The sequence below is a fragment of the Carya illinoinensis genome, chromosome 16 (genome assembly GCF_018687715.1).
Source record: "Carya illinoinensis cultivar Pawnee chromosome 16, C.illinoinensisPawnee_v1, whole genome shotgun sequence".
Classification (NCBI taxonomy): Eukaryota; Viridiplantae; Streptophyta; class Magnoliopsida; order Fagales; family Juglandaceae; genus Carya; species Carya illinoinensis.
In genome coordinates this window covers 28,890,141-28,909,818 of record NC_056767.1, presented here as the reverse complement: position 1 = coordinate 28,909,818, position 19,678 = coordinate 28,890,141, and the positions used below count along the sequence as shown (strand labels likewise).

Below are 19,678 nucleotides of genomic sequence, written 5' to 3'. Positions count from 1 at the left end.
AAGATTAAGGTTTTATGTTACAGACTGAGAATGATGAAGATGACTTCCCGCCCATCTCTCCGATGATCTTCTTCTCTCTGTTTTTTTTTTTTTTAATCTCTTATGTATTTAAAATTGTGTATACGAGCCTGAGAAAGCCAGAGGCAAAGAGACGGCGGCAGGCTTGGTAGAGGTGCAAAGAGACGGACTTGAGAGCTTGGAGATGAAGATGAAAATAGAAAGAGAGCTTGGAAGACAGCAACACCAAGGCCACTAGAGTCAGCCATGAAAATCAGCACGGCTTGGGCGAAATCTGGAGTAATCGATCTGGGAGAAATCGGCCAAGGAGGACAACGATGGACTGGCGGTAGTGGACTGTTGGCGGTGGATGCTAGCAGTGGAGGTATGCTCGGTTTTGGTTCTGGACGCACAGGATCGGGATCGAGGTCAGGCTAAGCTGAAGTAGAGTGAAGTTCTCTCAGCTGAAGTGTGAATCAATTCCTATCCCATGTGCACGAGTCTAACGTGATTGTGATGTAATTTCTGAGGTGGCAGCTTCTAACTGGAGGGCTGTTATTCCTTTAAAATCAAACCGACCGCTTAGAAGCGGCTCTGTTAAAAAAAAAAAAGCAGAATAAGAATGAAAAGCAAAACAGCGGGAAGAAATGTTAATTCAAGCTTTGATTGCAGATCTCATCCTTCTCTCAGACCTCTTCATCTCTCAGGTTTGGAATCACAGATCTCATCCTTTTTGGGTTCTTTTATTTTTTATTTTTTTACTTTTTTTGTTCTTTTTCAAGTTTGGCTTACTGCGGCTACGCCCATGTATGTCTATAATTGGACGCCCTTCTTAGTTTTTATATGCTTTTTAGATTCAACTTCTGGGTACGTTGCTATGTTTGTAGGTATCCAGTGCCTCAGTGTGCTGAGACTCAGGGTAGGAGCGAAGAGAACCTGGGCCGTCGGGTCATTGAGAAGGTAAAGAGGGTTTTCCACTCCACTATCCCATTTCCAAGATGTTGTGCTTCCCTTTCCTAAGATAATATATTAAGAATTTGTAGGGTTAATAAAATATATATATATATATATATATATCGGCGATAGTTTTGCTTCAGATTATATAAAGATTTTGTTGGAAAGCTTTTGCAATTATCTAAAGTTAGCTTGCCTAGTATAACAGAGTTGAGAAATCAGAATGAAGAAGTCTAAGACGGATAATCTCTTGTTCAATATGCAATTAATCTTTTTATATTTATCTATGTATTAACATAGCTTATTATCTTTGTTGCAAAGCCATGGAGAAAAGCCTCAAGTATTTATTGAATTTTCCATCATCGGATTTTGCTGGACATATTATCTACTGGGCTTTACTATGAAAACCCCTATTAATTTGTTAATGAAGCCATTACAAATTTACAAGGTTATGGAAAAGGTCAAATTGACTGTGGGTTAAAGGGCATGATGGCATATACTCTGATAGAAGTACCAACTTGTATAGAAGTGACATCAGATGCTTTTATAGCCGACTCCAAATACTTTTTTTGATAAGTATGGTAAACTTTACTCAAAGTGCAAAGGGGCACAACCCAAATACACCAGAAATATATGATAGCGAACACCTAACTGCATGAATGCTGAACTAGAAACTTGCAGATTTTTTTTGAGTGAACTTGCAGATTTTTTTTTTTTGAGTTAATGCAGCAGATTTTCAAGTGAATGCAGCAGATTTTTTTTTTTTTGAGTGAATGCAGCAGATTTTTTATTGGGTGAATGCAGAAGATTTTGAATGCAGGATATTTTTGAGTGAATGCAGCAGATTTTTTATTTTTTATTTTTTGAGTTAATGCAGCAGGTTTTGAATGCTGCAGATTTTTTATTTTTTATTTTTTGAGTTAATGCAGCGATTTTTTTGACTGAATGCAGGCTGCAGCAAATTTTTAGCAACAGATTTTTATATTATAAAAATGCAGCAGATTTTTAGCATATTTCTAGCAGCAGATTTTGCAGCACATATGTTGATGAATATGCAGCTGCCATATCACCTTCAAAACCCTGTTAATAATGTCTGTCTATAGAGCAGATTTTTTTGCTAAAAACTGCTGCCCCAATTTTTCTTTTTTTGCCATTAGCCTGATAAACTCATCCTATCTCAAAACTGTCAGACAATGAATTTTCATTCCAGATTGATGAATTTTCTTATATGGAAGTTGTGCCATGGTAACTTGGGATGTTGTGTGTTGGTGGCATGGGATAGTATATTTAATTTGTGTTGGTTTGAGAAGATGTGTTGGTATTACATTTTGTTAAAATAAAAATATTTTAATAAACAAAATTGAAGATTGCACCTTTTAATTACAACCCAACTTTAAGCTCTAAATCCACATCTTCCTTTGGATTCTCATCGTCATTCTCTAATTCTGTTATTCTAATACCCATAGTTGAGGAATGCTGCCTCTTTTGTTGAGGGTGCCAATTGAATTCTAGGTTGCAATCATCTTCATTATGACGCCTCTTACCATCCATTAAATAATCTACCCAACCTTCAATTACTTCACTGGATGCATCAAAATGGGCACCAACATCTTCATGGAGCACATCGGTATCATGATCTCTTGCCTTCTCTTCATCCTTCTCTACCAAATGGACCCCAAGTTCCAAATCTTCATTTGGATTCTCATCTTCGCTTTCATTCTCTAAACCAGAAATTATTAATTTTGAAGAAGGCTGGACGTTAACACAAGGACTCCAACGTGCAACGTCTTGTAATGTATTGATCTCCTTCTGCTTGCATACCACACGGATTCCAAAACTTCTAATTGGGATTCTAGCTTGGTCCCCATCAAACTAAAGTTGCAAAATTCCCTCCACTGATTTGAAATGCTCTCCTTTTAGTTCATGGTAATACAACCACACATTATCTGAGCTACTTGGATTAATATATCTTATATGCGTACTGGTATATTGATAAACACCATTATAGTAGATATCGATATGCATATTACTGAGGAAAGAGTACCTTTGGGAGGGATCGGATAGAACAACAACACATGCAATGAATCCTTTTATCTCATTCGAATACACCAAATCAACATTTATCCCATCACATAAATAACTATTTCGAGTCTTCTTCAGCTTGCAATGGTAGTCCAAATCTGGAATCTTATTTCCCGCAAATATTAGTTCAAAATCTTCATCCAGGTCCTCTACATATTCCTGTTCAACAAGCTAGCTAGCATTATAATTTTTAGTAGACAAAGGTAGTACACAGTATGAGAGAGAGAGAGAGAGAGAGAGAGAGAGAGAGAGAGAGAGAGAGAGAGAGAGAGAGAGAGAGAGAGAGAGAGAGAGAGAGCATACCTCAAACCGTAGAGGATTTACAAGCATTTTTTGGCATCCACTCAAGTTAATCGAACATATTTTATGGCTGCTTGTATTGAATTCAAACATATTTGATACTTCAGGAAAACTCTCCAATGAAATGCATCCCCTAGCATTTACCATAGATATATTTGGAGGAAGTTCTAAGATTTCTTTAAGTTGCTCGCAATGACACAATTGAAGTAACTGTAATAGAATAAATCCTCTGATCCACTCAGGAAGGATAACGACAATATTGCTTCCCGATAAATCTAAAACTTCCAAGGTGGAATAGAAGGTAGCTCCCGATAAATCTAGTTTCGGAAACACTATTGAATTCATTGGAGGAGTATATGACGGGAACAATTCTGCAGTGGAGGAGGGTAAGTGATATTGGCTTTGATCATCTAACCAACCCTCAAGAATGAGACAACGGAGATGCTTCAACTGACGAATGTTGTTAGGGATATACCTTAATTTGTAGCAATTGCTTATTTGTAAATCCAGAAGGCTAGTAAGATTCCCAATATATGAAGGCAATTCTTTTATAGCAGTCATGTGTTCTAGTTTAACATATGTTAAACATTTCATTTCACTCTCAATTTCAGGAAACTTCTGCAACCTTTCACAATAAGAAAGAATAAGCATTTCTAGAGATCTCAACTTGAGGGAGCTTGGAAAACTAGTAAGGCTCTGGCAATATACAATTTTCAATTCGACGAGTTTATCAAGGAAGCCAATAGATTGATTTACCTCAACTAAGTTATTGCAATACTCAATGTCCAATCTATTTAAACTTTGGAGCCCCGACACATCAGGAATCTTTGTTAGGAATTTACATTTAGAGAATTTTATAGTAGTCAACTTCTGGAAATTCTGTAAAAAACAAAACAAAACAAGGAAAAATGTGTTAGCTTGTAGAAAATTTATAGTATATATATACACACACACACATATATATATATAGTTTAAAGAAAGAAATAACAGTACCTTCAATCCTTCTCCCAATCCTTTGATGAAGCAATCATCCATTTTTAAAACGACGAGTTTCTTTCCATGAAAGTTTTGCGGAAAAGAATGACTAGGATAGCTGTGCCAATCAAGTACTCTTAACTCATTTGAGAGATAATTAGGCCCTTTTGAAAAGCGTGCATTACGATTTATGAATATCCTAAGCCTTCTCATCGCCGAGAAAGTCTCAGGCTTCAAATCTATCAACTCTTGTTTTGGAAACTCTATCAATATGCCTTGAATCTTGTTTGTTCCCTAGTAAGACAATGCAAACAAAATCAGAGCAGAAAATTCTACATATTTTACCACCTTGCTAGAATCATAATTTTGTTTTTATATATTGTTTATGTACTTTATTTTTATTTTTCTTTTGTAAACTTAATGTTTGATTTTTATTTTTAGAATGTCCCAAGCTAAGTGATCAAACACAAAATGTCCATGTTTTCTTTCACATTTACCTTTAATTTTATTTTTCAATACAAGAAAAAAGAAGGATACTAAAAAGGAAATTTTCTTTTTTTCCTCCTCATGTAAGGCACTCTACTCATAAACAAAATACCTATTATGAGATGAATACATGGTAGATGTACTCATACAGATAAATGGGTGTCCGTATATGTAATATCAATCCAATTTTACAATCAAAAGATAAAAGGTGTTTTTTTTATGCAACTCTTACCTTAGTTTCTTCAAATACATGACGAACATCTTCATGAAACCACAACCTACTACGTTTCTCGGGTTCTTCGAGTGATTCTTGACGAACAATTTCTCTACCCATATCTTTGAGTAAGTCATGCATGATTAATTTGCCCCACTCATCAATGGTAATGAGAGACTTATCCACGAGTACTTCGATGCCACAGGTAGCAAAGAAATCACAACCATCAAGTATTTTAGTAACATATTCTTTTTGCTCTTTTGTAAAGAAACATGCAATATCCAAGAAAATGTTCTTCTCGAATTCATCCAAGCCATCATAACTTATTCTAAGTTTTTGATGAATATCGTTGTGAGGAATTGTTTTGTACTTTTGTAAAGCACTTCTCCAATAATGAATATCTCTACCATATAGACTCGAGCCTACCACCATTAAAGCCAACGGAAGGCCCCCAGCATAACGCAGTATATCTTCTGTGAGTTCTACAAAATCATGGTTAGGATTTTTGTTTTGGAAGGCATTCCAACAAAACAGTTGAAGAGCTTCATCGTGATCCAATTCCTTCACCTTATATCGTAAATGAACATTATTACTAGTTAATAAATGTTCATCTCTAGTTGTTATAATGACTATACTTCCTAAACCAAACCAATCACATCCTCCAAGTAAGGTTTTCACTTTGACCGACTGATCCAAATCATCAAGAACTAAAAGAACCTTTTTACTCCAAAGCATCTCTTTTATGAGACCAATTCCTTCATCAACATTTCGAACCTTCAAACTTGAGTCTCCAAGGATCTCGCAAAGAAGTTTCTCTTGGAATTGAATTAAACCATACTCACGCTTTGAAGTTTCTCTCACATTTGCAAGAAAGCAACAATTTTCAAACTGGTCGATAAATGTGTTGTAGATTTCTTTAGCTAGATTTGTCTTATCAATTCCTCCACATCCATAGATCCCTAGAATGCGTGTATCATTCATTCCCACACTTTGAAGCTTATTATGGACATCCTGCACTCTAGACTCCATTCCAACTGGATGCTTGGCAACATCATTTAAATATTTATGCTTTACTAATCTTGAAACCTCTCGAACAATTTCTTGAATAAATTCTGGTTCGGTCCTAACAATGAAAAAAAAAAATCAAAAGAATAATAAGGTAGAATTTTCACAATAAAGAAACAAAAGAAAATGAACTAGTACGAAGCAAATGGAAATGATCTATTTTAATGAACTTTTTTTGCTTCCATTCTCAAATTCGGTTAGGCTCATTAAGAAGCAGGAGGCTTTTGATTTAATGATGAGTTCCTAAATTTTGATATACACACATACATAGACTTGTATTATAAAGATATATTATGATCATATTTTTGTTTTTAAATGAAGGCATACTAGTGAGTAGAAGTAATATACCTATCTCCTAAAGTGAATCCAGACAAACCAGCCACTTCTGTTAGGGTTGCTTTCCATCTCTTCACCTTTGACTCATCCTTGAACCTTTCTTTAAGTTTAGCCAATGCTTTTCTGAACCCCTCTCTCTGATGTCGTACTTCTGTTGGATTTACATCGTAAAATACTGGCAGAACCTTTTGTTGCTTTATTTTTTTACACTCTAGGATTTTCATCAACTCATCCAAACACCACGTGGATGACGCATAGTTTTTTGAGAGGACGACAATTGAGATCCTTGAGCTTTCAATGGCTTTGAGAAGTTCTTCTGAGATTTCTTCACCTCTTGGGAGCTTGTAATCTATGTATGTGTTTATTTTCTTTCGATCCAAAGCTTGATGGAGATGGGCTGTGAAATTTTGACGAGTATCTTCGCCCCTGAAACTCAAGAATACATCATAAGTCCACCAACGAGTAAAGGAAGAAAGGGAAGAGGAAGATGCATCTTGAACAGCCATCAGAGAAGTCACTATTTATCTATGACTGATTTCTAAACCTACAAAACAACTATGCTTAAGTTGAGTTAGAAGCCGTGTTGCATCATTTAATATATATATATATATATATATATAGTAAAAGTTAAATATTGCACTTCCATTTGCGTTGGGAAAAAGGATACGCATTTGTTATAAGCATAAAAGTAAATAACACATTAAAGGTTTGTTGGCATCTTCTTTTGAGGTAACTTTATTTTATTTGCTTCAGGAAAAGCATGCATACGCGTTTTTTAAAGAATGATTACTTTCTTGGCAATTTCTTTCGGTTCTTTTTATTGATTGAGTACTTGACTTCTTTTTTCACAAGAAGAAATTCAGTTCAACACGTTTAATGATTGTCTTGTGGAAAATAAGTTGTAGCTTGTGGAAAATAAGCTCTAGGACTACTGATTGTCTTGTGGAAAATAAGTTGTAGCTTGTGGAAAATAAGCTCTAGGACTACTCTTGTGGAAAAATATGCCCTCCACTCTGTGTGTATCCTCTGAGTAGGAATTGGTCTAGGGATAGCCGATTGAGTGTTTCTCTCCAATGAGATCTGAAGATCATAAACAATTTTTTTTTTTTCTTTTTGCAGCAGTATTAGCATTATGAATGTTTATACTCTCTCTCTCTCTCTCTCTCTCTCTCTCTCTCACACACACACATTAGTAAGAAAAAAAAAGTGTAGTGTCATGGTGGTCCAAGGTCTGCATGCATCCATTCAATTAATACAAGATGGAATAAAGAGGTATAAGAATGTTTCCCACAGATGATCAGTTAGAGGCGATACATCTTCACCAGATTGTGCATGCCATCTACTATGGGAACATTCATTATAAACATGTACTTTGGCTATTGTGGAACATCTTTAATCTCTGTTGTCTTTATGAATTTTTCTCCCAAAATTTTACTAGAGCATGCCTTAACTAATCAGTAGTTGTTTTGTAGAAAGGCCCGGCTGGCTCTGTAAATGTTAGTGAATTGACTCTGTGTTAGAATTGGATAATCTAATACAAAGAGTAATACATACAACATTAAATGTTCATGTGAGTCTTGATCTGATATGATACCATTTGCCAATTTATGTGTCATGTGTCACTCTACCTATACTACTCCTGGATATGATATATACCATTTGCCATTTTGTCATATAGATCTGCTAAAAAATTGTGCAAGACATAGATATGGGTGCAAGTTAATAAACAAGAAAAATACCCTAAAATCTTTATAGCATGAGTCTCTGGAATCTACATAGAAAATAGAACTTTTAAAGGGAGATGATGATATATAAATAAAAAATAAAATGGTAAGTCAGAGCAGCACATCTTTGATGCTTAATTCCCTCTATCGATTTTACAATTCCACTTGCTTGTTTCATTTGAGTTATTTGATTTGGTAATGATATTAAAATGGCACTTTCGCCCCTGTAAGGGGTGGATGGATGAGGTCAATTCCTCAAATAAACTAGATCCCTTCAATGATCCAGTAGTCCAGCTACTTGAAAAAATCTATTTCCTTGTCATATATCTTTGATTCGCTTTTATCAATATCTGTTGTATTACTTCTTAGTACCTGCACTGTAAACTTCCTCTAATAACTTTTTCTATTCATAATCATGTACAGATGGAGAGGTCAATCCTTATTAATAACATGCAGAATGGTCACGTTTCTGATCATTCTAATTAATTAATAAATTCACATTAATTCTTTATAGTTAATACTTGCTTTCTTATGCTACAAGTTTTGCAGCAGCTTAGGAAAAAATCTTTGAAGCATGCTAAGTTAACAGAAGACCAAGAAGTATGAAAAAACAGAAGACCAAGCTTCGTAGTTTATTGTTGTGTATTGGAGTTTGATTAAATCAATGTGTGTTTTGTAATGATCTTAGCAAATTAGTTCAAACAATGTAATATGTAGTGGAGGCCCATTTAATCTCATGAATCATGAGGGGAAATAATGTAACTGAAAAGAACTTTTTGTGGGAAATGGACGTCGTTGATATATTTTGGCTTCACTCACAGTCCTAATATTTGTTGAAACTTGCTCTGCCTTGGACTTATTTTCTCAATGCTGTGTCTAGTGCTCAAAGCCCTTTAGAAGTCCTCAGGCACTATCCAGTTTATAAATTTCAGTTCTTACCATAATTCGGTACAGAACTTCACTTATAGACCATGACGTGATTTATAACAAACAACAAATACTCTTTGTACAACTCTATCTCTGATTTATAGTGTGGTATTGTTAATTATGTAAGTATGCAAGGGCATTTCTTATTAGCTCAGTGTGTCAGAATATGGTCCAAACTATTTTCTAGTCTCAATATACATTTTGGATTGAACTACGGCTTGTAATCAGAAATCTATGTAGGTGCCATCAATTTGCTGAAATGTGTTATGATGTCTGGTATGGCGGATTGCGTTTGCTCTAATTCTACATTTTTGTGCAAAGATGGTTACTATAACTGCTATCAGATTGGTGAAACACTGCCTTGTAGCATTTGGTCCTTTCTAATCCTATGCCCTACGCCATTTGGTTCTAGCTCTGCCTTGCTTATTGCTTATTTGTGGAAAAAGCATATGTGGCTTGAGGAAAAGTATGCATACGCATTTGTTAAAAATTGATTAGTTTCTCGGCAATTTCTTTCGGTTCCTTTTGTTGAATTGTTCACAAGAAAAATTCAGTCGAAGGCGTTTAATGGTTGTCTTGTGGAAAATAAGCTCGTCTTGTGTGGAAAAATATGCCTGCCCTCCACTCTTTGCATCCTCTGAGTAGGAATTGGTCTAGAGATAGCCAATCGAGTGTTTCTCTGCAATGAGATTATGAAGTTTGAATTTGAATAATTTATTATTATTTTCTAGTACTCCATCTTTTCATTAGTGAATTTGTTTGAAGTTATCTCTGTCAGTGGATGAAACATTCATAGAATTTCTTAGTATCTTGTGTAACATTCATAGAATTTATTTGCAGTACGTTTCATTGAGATAAATAATAAATAATAATTAAATTTCAGATGATTCTATTTTGGCAACTTTCAAGAGAGATGAGTTTCTTGACAACTTCCTCGCTGTAACTTTCACATAACAATAAATTATGATATAATTGTGAGATTTTCAAACAGTGGATTATCCAATTCAGTAAGCAATTGAAGTGGACTTCTTTATAGCTGAACCGAGGGTTATTTTTATGTATTTAACAACAGATATCATGTTTGAGTACTGTTCTCTTCAAAGCCAGTAAAAGAGGGACCTTCTGTGGGCAAAGCCAGCCATTGGCATATTTTGGCTTCATTCACAGCTCTGATATTTGTCCAGATGAGCTACAAATGTTAGCTAGCTGCTGCAGTTGATGAAATAAGTAAGCTTCTAATATTGATTTTAATGGCCAATTAGTGGAGCAGTGGTAGCCAAAAAAAAAAACTCGAATGTATTGCATTTTAGTTCATAAGTTCATCACAGAGGAGAATGTTTGATTAGTTGTGATTTTAATTATTGGGTGTAAACTTACCCTGCCTTGGAGTTACTTTCTTAATGCCCTTTCAAAGTCCTCAGGCACTTGTCCACTTGATAAACTTCAGTCCTTTCCATAATGTGGTACAAAACTTCACTTATAGATGATATGTGATTTATAACAAAATCAAACAAACGACAAATACTCTTTGCAAAACTGTGTTTCTGACTAAAGCAAGTATGCAAGGGCATTTCTTCTTAGCTCAGTGTGTCAGAATACATTTTGGATTGAACTACGGCTTGTAATCAGAAATCATCTACTTTTCTGTGCCAAGATAGTTACTACAACTGCTGATACAGATTGGTAAAACAATGCCTTGCAGCATGACAAACTACATACGAGCAATTCTTTCTTTCTTTCTTTTCAAAACCTGCTCTATTTCCTAATTTACCTCTTCATCATTTTCAAAGCTCAAGCTGATCAATTTCCATTGTAACAGAAGGTTAAGAGATCATTTGTTCAAACACAGACACTTGTATACCAATATTGTATCAGGAGCTCTATCCTCTTTTTGGCAAATTCGTAATATGCTTGATAGTGCAGCTCCAACCTACGCCATGAATTTCAGTTATACATTAGTCATAACAGATGACCACAATGGACGCAAATCAAGCAATCAAAACACTCGAACTCCTTGCTGTTTGAAGAGTAACTACCTTATCATCAATAGGATCTAACTTTGTGAGCAAGATCCCATCTCAGTCTTGGACTAGCTGAAGTCGAAAGGTCCGCTAATTTCTGTATACAAAACAAGTGTAGCTTAAATAACTCGATAAATAAAGGTCCCAACAATAGACGACAATCCTAAATCTAAAAGTCATACCTAATTGAATTTTGAAAGTTGATCAACGGCATCATTTCCAACAAACAAGACGAGAACAGGATTGTTAAGGTAAATAAGCTTTGAGAGTGCCCTCATCAACAGTTCATTATCTTGAAAAATGGAGTACATGTATCAAATGGCCATGATGGAGTAAAAAATAACATGACAGAGAAATACATAGCCCTAATTATCTATAAAAGTCAGTGTAATACATATAGCAGATAACAGCAGATATTTATAACATAATACCAGCTAATGCATTCAACGAACTGTATCAACTAGAACCACATCAGAACCATTATCCGTTACCTCCTGGATTGCTTCCTTTGCTACAATGGCAGGATCTTTCTCACAGCCCTTCTCAAATATAGGAATCTTACAAGAGAAAAATGTGACAATACAGCGGTCCAGCTTGTATTACTTACATATTTTTTATTCAACAAACAAACCCTCTATGAGTAAAGAAGCCAGATAGCCAGGTAATAAGCTGTAAAATCAAATGTTCTACCTGGAGCCTTCATGCATGAGTCCACAGCTGCTCAACAGCTCCAGATCAGAATGTGTCACAAGCAGCCATCATGACATTCATCTCGTGCTGCAGAAGCCAGTAGGCAACCTGCAAAGCGATTTTTTGAAGAAACTCTACACTCAAAATTCACAGAATATAATAAGTGTGCTCACAGGACCAATGTATGCAAATACACACACACATGCATCCTCTACGATACAGAAGTTGGGGCTATAGCTATATTAAATCTTAACATTAAATCGTTTTTTTTTTTTAATATTATTTGTGGAAGTCTCACTGTTCCATTTATGTTTAAAAAAAAGTAGAAAAATAAAAAAGAGATGGCTTACCTTGGCTAGATTTGTAGATTTCCCAACTCCATTAACACTGACAAAAACAACAACATAAGGCTTCGTTTGTTCCCTGGCAGCATGCATATCCCTCAATATGTCAACAGAACACCTAGGAGTTAAAATACGAACAAGAGCTTCTTCCATTGCTGCCTGCAGTCATTGTTTCGTGCCAGGGTCAATCTTATCACAAAGAATCAAATGATGAGAACCGAAGCAGTTGAGATTAAAAAAGAAAGGGATGGATTCACAAACCTGCACTATTGAAGATATCCTTGTAAATGAAGCCAACTTTTTCCCTTCAAGACTCGCTGCCACTGATTCACAGAGTTTCTCTGCTATCTCCTCAGCCTGTGATGTAATAACGAGGAGCTCTACGTAGCAGGCTGAGTTTATTTGAGAAGTACAGATAAAGCAAATATGAAAACATAGTATATCACTGAAACATACCACATTCTTCATCATAAGCCCATCCTCGAAAGCTTTCAAAGCTGGTTCCAGGTATGACTTCTCCAGATTCGCTTTGCCCGCAATACTGAACGTATGAAAGTGAATAATTAATGAAGCAAGTATCTGGTAATGTCAAGACAGATTTCAACAAAAAATGCAATGGTAAGGCGACAGTCCATTTTAATGCCTAAAAGCCTGAAGTTTACAGTTGATTCATGGGTTCTTACAAATTACAAAAACAAATATGAAATTTCAGCCATCAACAAGATAAACTTCAAGGAAGCCTACTTGTACACCCCAGGCTTTTGAAAAATAGATAAATAAATCACTACAAAGAAAACAGTGATTTCTCCCAATAATTCCATGAGATAATTTATTTATTTATTTATTTTATAACATAATTGTTTGAACTGCTCAAGGGAAACTTAGGCACTTAAACTTCATTTACGGTTTAATGCCACTGTCTCTGTAAATTGAAAAATAAGTAGATTTTAAAGGAAGTAACAATATAAAAACTAAATTATGGCCCAAAACATTATATTGAATTGCCGTATGGAGATAAAGTACTCAGTATCATATTTTTTTTTCATGAAGAAAGACATTGTTGAAAAACTCAAGCAATATCCTTCAACTAACTATGCCTAAAACTACAAATTCTGCAGATAGTGAATGGAAGTTATAAAAATAAAATTACGTGTATGCTCTAAATTAAGTCATACATGCACACAAAATAACCAAAGGATTGAAATTAATAAACTAACCTTTGGAACATTTAATAAATGAATTATATTGGTGAGAAAACTTGTATGTTTGGGAAGACAGTAATTTTAATTATATTATTTTATATTAATGGTATATATATTAATTAACATTTATATTTAAATAAATAATTTTGATTATATAATATATAATGATAAGATAGTCTTAATACGGTAATATCAAGTTATTGATTTTGAAAGTATGTAATAATTTTTTATTAAAAAATAAAACAAGAGAGATTATATTAATGATGTAAATTACCTTTTAATGGTATAAATCTTAATCCTTGTCGCCATCCTCTAAATTGTCATCCATTGAATAGTACTCCTCGTCATCGTCATCCTCTGAGTGTGAATAGCACTCCTCATGATCATCATCATTCTCTGAGTCTGAATAGTCCGAATAATAACTCTTCTGTTGCGGATACCAATTGGATTTGAAGTTACAATCATCATCACGCTTCCTCTTAGAATTCTTCTCGTCCTTGCGTACCAGATGGACTCCGCAATGCTTGAAGAGTATTTCATCTGAATCGCATTCAAAACGAATTTGCAGACTTCCCTTCGCTAGGGTAAAAGGCTCTAGATCGTAGAAAGCCAACCATACATGGTCTGAGCCCCCTAAAAAAAAAAATATATTGAATATAGTACCCAGACATCTACCATCATAGTTGACCGTAATTGAACTAGAAATCATGTCAAGATGTGCGTTTAAAACAACACATGTAAGGATTCCTTTAATCACACTAGGATTGAGCAGTTCAACTTCAATAAATATATCACTTGAACAACTATTTGAAGTCTCCTTGCAATTGGAGAACCAATTTGGAATCTTATTTCCTGGAAATAGAAGGCCGCTTGACTTGCCGTACCCTGTAACTTCCTGTTAAACAAGCATATCATTCTTTTTAGCAATGCATATTTCTATATATAGAGAAAGCTACTCGTGTGCATGTGTGTGAGCTAGTGGCCCTTGACCCAGATTGCACCAGCCTTGGTTTCTCAGTACAAGAATCAGGGTTCAATCCCTAGCATTGTTACCTATCCAAAAAAAATAAAAAAACAAAGAGAGAGAGATACCTGTTGGGGCCTTAGAATAGCTGCCACATGACTCCCAACATTTACAAGCATTTTAGAGGATCCAGACAAGTCAATCGAATGTAGTTTACTCAAGTTGCTGGTATTGAATTCAAACCTCTTTGATATATCTGGAAAACTTTCCAATGAGCTGCATCCACAAGCGCTTACCACTTCTATATTTGGGGGAAGTTTTTTGATTTTTTTGAGTTTATCGCATCCAGATAAACTAAGTTCCCTCAATCCAACAAATCGATCCATCACTCCAGGAAGGATAACGAAAGTTTCCAATTGTAGATTTAATCTTTTCACTTTGGAGAACCAGTTGGTAAACGTCAAGGAATCTAATTTTGGATACGTAATTCTTTTTGTGCAGCCAATGAGACCGAGACTACGTAGGTTTTCCAACTGACAAATGCTAGAAGGGATATGAGCAAGGTTTTTGTTGTGTTCTAGACGTCACTACAAGAAAATAGGCCTATTGCAGCGATTTTTATATTGTTGTAAAAAAAATCGCTGCAAAAGGTTATCTATTACAGCATTTTTTAAATTGCCGCTTTTTTTGGTCTTAAAAGATGAAACGATGCATAATTTACCTTTTTGCAGCGAAATATCTAATATTTACAACGGTTTAAGTCTCTGTATCTGTAAAATTACGTTTGCAGCGCCTAAATATAGTCGAAATTGACATGGGCGCCAAGTTTCAATTTTTTTTCCCCCAATTTATGTTTTGTTTTCCCTCCAGCAGACACCCCCCTCCCTCTCTCTGTCTCCCCGCTCTCGTTCCCCCAGCGATCCTCCCTCGACCCACGCCGCCGGGCACAGCCCGTCGCCAGCGACCCCACCATGTAACTGCCACCTCACCTCGATGTCCGCCCCCTCCTTCTCCCCCAAACCCCATGCCGGAAATTTCCTTTTCCCCAAATCTGGCCTCACCTCTCTCTCTCTCTCTCTCTCTGTATCGCCGTCGCTAGGGGCTCCTTTTGCCACCACTCAGTCCGGCTCCACAATCGGGTGAGCTTCTCAACAGTTTAGGGTTTCTTTTTGCACAGCATACATTTACCATGCTATATATCCACATTATATGTATAGGCATGTATCTTATTGAGCGTTGATGTTTATGGTTTTGATTTGTGCTCCAGAGAGTACGCATTTGCCGATGTGGGAAATTTGGAACACTGCGCTAAGTACTTGAACCGGACGCTTGTTACGTACGGATTCCCGGCTTCTCTCGATCTGTTCGCCAATGATCCGGTCCGTTTTGATGTTGATCGTTGTTTTTGCTTCGCTCGGATTTGTATACGATATCATTTATTTACTTTAACCTGTTTTTTCCGTGCTTCGCAGGTTTCTGTTGCGAGAACTTGCAATTGTCTATACTCGTTGCTTCAACAGAGGCAGCGGGATGTTGAATTTAGAGACTCTGCTAGTGAGCAGAGACAGCGGCAAGTGCTTTGGCCTCAATCTCTGTCCTATTTTATTGTGTAAACGTGTCTGATTACCTTTAGTTCCGTTGATCACTTTTTGTTCAATGTTGCACTGTTGACATGTCCAATTAGTTTATCAATGTCGTTTATATGGTGCATTGATGAAAGATGATGAAAGATTATGGCGCTATATGTTAAGAGTTCAATACATGCAGGATGTCTTTGACCTGCCCTTTCACATGGCTAGAGATCAAATAGAGGAAAGTCTCCGAAATAAGATGACTTCCATAAAGGTTTTTTTTTTTTTTTTGCCTTTTCTACCAATTCATCTTATGATTCCTATGGACAGTAAGATGTTAATTTATTTTCTTGTTTATGCTTTGACATTTGAAGGAGCGTATGGTTCAATTGCAAGATGCACAGAAAGGTGCTGAAGTTACTTCTGAATCAACTGAGAGGGAGCTTGAACTTGAAGCTCAACTTGTTGAGGCCAGGAGCATACTCCAAGAGCAGGTACTATACTCGTCTAATGTAAATTGGAGATATGCAATGCATTTTTCTTTTGGTTTCTAGATTAGGTAAATTTTTTTTATATGCTCCATAATATGATGGTGCATTTTTTTTATGATATGGATTACCTTCCAAGCAAAACTATATGTTATTAAGTTGAATGTTGAATAATTTGTTTTATGTTCATCCTCCAATTTAACCGTAGATTGCTTTCCTTATTTTTTCATTCTGCATCCACTATTCTATTTGGATTACCTTATAATTCATGCTTTACATGCAAGTTTTTAATTATATCTGAGATTCTGAATACTTAATGCAATAGGAGGGATTTGGCATTTTTTTTTCCTTCTTTTTTACACTTATTTTTTTTTCTTATTTGGCATTCATTTTCTTAACGCAAATGAATGGTCCAGAATACTTAAGACTGATGTTTTTATATTTTTTTTCAAGAAACTATAGAAGTGTGCTTTTGCGATTTAAGCTCACTAAAAAAGCACATAATGGGCTTATTAATTATCAAAAAAAAGAAGAAGCACATAATGGGCTTCACTTCTGGTAAGTGCTTTGCTCTTGGTGTTCAAGCCTGCTTTTACCAACATTGTTTTGGCCTGCCCTCCTGTTTGGAAGACATAAATTTAGCTACTCATACACGTCAAATTTTTACACTTGGTAGTTGTTGCATATTGTTGTTCTTTGATGCAGGGTATTACATTTGAGCTAGACGATGAGATGGCTGCAGATGATGATGATCGGGAGGTGTTACAGGATATAATAAACAACACCTCCGTTAAGCGAAGGTTATCTTACACTTGCTCGTGATATTGAGTAAAGGGAACCTAAATCTCCTAAAGATATCTATAAGGTCTGGACTTGATCTGTATAATCAATAATGCTGGATATGATTTGGTTCTTCTTAAGTTCATAATCTTTACTTGGGTTATCTAGAGCCTGGTTATGCTTATGTATTTTTTATGTAACTACTCTTGCAATGTTTCTTTAGTGTTTTATTCAAAGAGGAATTCCATCAACTGGGATTATTAAACTTTGATATTCACATGTGATTTCCACTGGTTTTTTATGGTACTTTGTGTATTTTGGCAAAAGTGCATATGATCTTCTAAGGAATTCTTTTTGGGCTAAGAAATCTTGTAGAAAGTGCTAAAACTGTTGCTGAAAGTTCCTATCTTGAGTTCATCTTGAATGTTGTCATCATTCTATTGGGAGATATACTGTTAAGGGTAGTTATTAAATAAAGAAGCTCATGCTATGTGGAGCTCTTTCTTTAAGAGGTCCACACACATTTTAGTGAAAACCACGTTCTGCTTATAGGTTAAGATGAAAGCTAGTGGGTGATTGCTGTGATTTCTCTGTTTCCTTGTTGAAAAAGCATCTTCATCGAGTAGTTCTTCTATGTATCTGGTGATGTATTTTGGTCAATTATGATTCTTCCAATACGCTATGGCACCATCTAGAAGTGGTTGCTGCCAATAGATTTTGTTTTTGATGGTCTCCTTGTTCATTCTTGCGCATTACATATGTAGTTTTTTTCTTAATAAACTCATTTATTATTAATATCTAATTGCAAAGAAATCCTATTTGCAAGTCTTTTAATATCATCATTTCATCATCTCCTGATGTGACATCATCCCCTAATATAATGTATAAAAGAAAAGAAGAGCCAAAAGAGTAGAGAGAGAGAGATGTTCTAGGTGCTCATTATGTGTTAAGATAAATGTGAGTTCCCTTTTGATAATGTGCTTTCTCATGTATTTTCTCAGGCACACTTGCTTGAAGGCCGTGCTAGTGCTGGTGCAAGTGTTGACTCGGCTAGACAGAACCTTGCTGCCACCTTTGTTAATGCTTTTGTAAATGCTGGCTTTGGTCAGGTAATGTGCTATAGGCTTGAGAAATAACATATGGTGTGAATTTTTGTGATATTGATTGTTTTTGTTGCAGGATAAGTTAATGACAGTCCCATCAGACAGTTCTAGTGGTGGCTCTTCTGCCAACTGGCTTTTCAAAAATAAGGAACATGGAAAGACTAGTGCTGCAGCAAGTCTTGTATGTCTTTTACTGCCCAGTTTATCTCTTCTTACTTCTTCAACCTATAAGTTGGATTCTCATTTCCTCTTGTCATAACAGAGTATGATTTTACTGTGGGATGTTGACGCTGGACTTGCCCAAATTGACAAGTACTTCCACCTAAGTGACAACCATGTTATTTCTGGTGCATTATTAGGAGTTGGGATTGTGAACTGTGGCATCAAGAATGATTGTGATCCTGTGAGTTCTATTAAATATCTTCCTTTGCACAGAGAACACATGATCTTGAATTGTATCTCCTTTTTTACTCTACTTCTTTTATCAGGCTCTGGCACTTCTAGGTGATTACGTAGATAAGACTATCCTAGAAATTTTAGCAGTACTTTAAAATGTATCAAGCTACCCCTCCGTCTATATAAATTATAATGTAAATGAATTTATAATTTGACTTGGGTAAGGATCCTTGGGTACTTTGTTGTTATTTTCTATGTACCCTTTTTATTATTAAGTAAAGGGAATTAAATCCTAGAAGATATACTAACTTTGCTTCTAATACAGATTAATTAATTACTGAAACTGTATGTTTCAGTAGTAATTATTATTTTTTTTAATTTTGTAATTAAGTATTTGCAGCGATTTTTAGTCGTTGCAACTAGGCCAAAATTCGTTGCAAATCATCAGTTTCAGCGATTTTAGTCCTTGAAAAAAATGCAAAATGCAACAAAGGAAGCAAGCGTTGCTTTTGGGCATTTGCAGCGCTTTTTATTTTTTTCAGCGATTTTAGTCCTTGCAAAAAATGTTAAATGCAACAAAAAAGCATGCGCTGCTTCTGAGATGGCACATTTGCAGCGTTTTTATGGAAATTTGCAGCGATTTTAGTCCTTGCAAAAAGTATCAAATGCAGCGCTAGAATGGTATGTTGCTTTTGACGTACACAAATTGCAGCGAAATTTAATGATATAGCAAGGATAAATTTCGCTGTAATTGATCAAATGCAGCGCCATGGCAGTCACATGGGATGGCCTTTTGCAGCGTGAAATTAGTTAGTTTGCAGCGGTTTAAAAACGCTGCAAATGAAGTTTTTTGCAGCGTTTTTTCAATAACGTTGCTATTGATCAAAAATATCACTTTTATACTGTCGAACATGCAAGGAGGGTAATAACGTTGCAATTGATCAATTACAGCGTTTTTTAAATGTATTTGCAACGATTTTAAGCGCTGCAAAAGGGCTAATTTCTTGTAGTGCGTAAATATTGAAGTTTAGTGAGATTCCCAATAGAATGAGGCAGTTC

The 19,678-nt window shown here is 35.6% G+C and overlaps 4 protein-coding genes and 1 long non-coding RNA gene across 15 annotated transcripts in view; 3 read left to right on the top strand and 2 right to left on the bottom strand.

The window, feature by feature from the left end:
- LOC122299730 (toll/interleukin-1 receptor-like protein) overlaps positions 1-19,678 on the bottom strand; it is a 120,871-nt gene that overhangs the window by 80,668 nt on the left and 20,525 nt on the right. The window contains exons 1-8 of one of the 9 annotated variants that reach the window (XM_043110170.1): positions 14,410-14,862; positions 13,592-14,212; positions 12,377-12,656; positions 12,122-12,274; positions 11,772-11,879; positions 11,264-11,683; positions 11,097-11,178; positions 10,588-10,990 (exon numbers count right to left, since the gene is read on the bottom strand). In XM_043110170.1, coding sequence (XP_042966104.1) covers positions 11,817-11,879; positions 12,122-12,274; positions 12,377-12,656; positions 13,592-13,626 — 531 coding nt within the window. In that variant the 5' untranslated portion in view covers positions 13,627-14,212; positions 14,410-14,862 and the 3' untranslated portion in view covers positions 10,588-10,990; positions 11,097-11,178; positions 11,264-11,683; positions 11,772-11,816. Of the gene's footprint in view, positions 1-10,587; positions 10,991-11,096; positions 11,179-11,263; positions 11,684-11,771; positions 11,880-12,121; positions 12,275-12,376; positions 12,657-13,591; positions 14,213-14,409; positions 14,863-19,678 lie in introns of those variants that run through there. The other 8 variants (XM_043110169.1, XM_043110167.1, XM_043110172.1 and 5 more) reach the window with 8 other exon arrangements.
- LOC122299727 (disease resistance protein RUN1-like) lies at positions 2,125-7,008 on the bottom strand. Of its 2 annotated transcripts, XM_043110156.1 has the most exons (6): positions 6,422-7,008; positions 5,027-6,131; positions 4,327-4,602; positions 3,337-4,212; positions 2,996-3,192; positions 2,125-2,864 (listed from the first exon to the last, which is right to left on the bottom strand). In XM_043110156.1, the coding sequence occupies exons 1-6, from the start codon at positions 6,913-6,915 to the stop codon at positions 2,819-2,821; spliced, it is 2,994 nt and encodes a 997-aa protein (XP_042966090.1). In that variant the 5' UTR covers positions 6,916-7,008; the 3' UTR covers positions 2,125-2,818. The 2 variants fall into 2 exon arrangements, with proteins under 2 accessions (XP_042966090.1, XP_042966089.1); XM_043110155.1 differs by having other exon boundaries at positions 2,125-3,192.
- On the top strand, positions 7,052-8,992 carry LOC122299740. Of its 2 annotated transcripts, none has more exons than XR_006239749.1 (2): positions 7,052-7,681; positions 8,675-8,992. It is a non-coding gene; the product is annotated as an uncharacterized LOC122299740 (long non-coding RNA). The 2 variants fall into 2 exon arrangements; XR_006239750.1 differs by having other exon boundaries at positions 7,052-7,776.
- LOC122299733 lies at positions 15,053-17,137 on the top strand. Its single transcript, XM_043110174.1, has 6 exons — positions 15,053-15,420; positions 15,549-15,660; positions 15,754-15,851; positions 16,049-16,126; positions 16,227-16,346; positions 17,046-17,137. The coding sequence occupies exons 1-4, from the start codon at positions 15,275-15,277 to the stop codon at positions 16,089-16,091; spliced, it is 399 nt and encodes a 132-aa protein (XP_042966108.1). The 5' UTR covers positions 15,053-15,274; the 3' UTR covers positions 16,092-16,126; positions 16,227-16,346; positions 17,046-17,137.
- LOC122299557 (26S proteasome non-ATPase regulatory subunit 2 homolog A-like) lies at positions 16,233-18,789 on the top strand. The gene is made up of 7 exons (XM_043109929.1): positions 16,233-16,346; positions 17,046-17,140; positions 17,175-17,205; positions 18,122-18,229; positions 18,300-18,404; positions 18,486-18,626; positions 18,712-18,789. The coding sequence occupies exons 1-7, from the start codon at positions 16,233-16,235 to the stop codon at positions 18,772-18,774; spliced, it is 657 nt and encodes a 218-aa protein (XP_042965863.1). The 3' UTR covers positions 18,775-18,789.

Excerpts from the sequence above, each read along its gene's own strand:
- LOC122299557 (XM_043109929.1), top strand. The coding sequence starts at position 16,233 with ATGGTTCAATTGCAAGATGCACAGAAAGGTGCTGAAGTTACTTCTGAA. Across the intron at positions 17,141-17,174 it reads AACACCTCCGTTAAGCGAAG|GGAACCTAAATCTCCTAAAG; the intron begins GTTATCTTACAC and ends TATTGAGTAAAG. Across the intron at positions 18,230-18,299 it reads TAAATGCTGGCTTTGGTCAG|GATAAGTTAATGACAGTCCC; the intron begins GTAATGTGCTAT and ends TTTTTGTTGCAG.
- LOC122299733 (XM_043110174.1), top strand. The coding sequence starts at position 15,275 with ATGTCCGCCCCCTCCTTCTCCCCCAAACCCCATGCCGGAAATTTCCTT. Across the intron at positions 15,421-15,548 it reads CAGTCCGGCTCCACAATCGG|AGAGTACGCATTTGCCGATG; the intron begins GTGAGCTTCTCA and ends TTTGTGCTCCAG. Across the intron at positions 15,852-16,048 it reads GCTAGTGAGCAGAGACAGCG|GATGTCTTTGACCTGCCCTT; the intron begins GCAAGTGCTTTG and ends CAATACATGCAG.
- LOC122299727 (XM_043110155.1), bottom strand. The coding sequence starts at position 6,915 with ATGGCTGTTCAAGATGCATCTTCCTCTTCCCTTTCTTCCTTTACTCGT. Across the intron at positions 4,213-4,326 it reads GATTGGGAGAAGGATTGAAG|AATTTCCAGAAGTTGACTAC; the intron begins GTACTGTTATTT and ends TGTTTTTTACAG. Across the intron at positions 3,193-3,336 it reads TAAATCCTCTACGGTTTGAG|GAATATGTAGAGGACCTGGA; the intron begins GTATGCTCTCTC and ends CTTGTTGAACAG.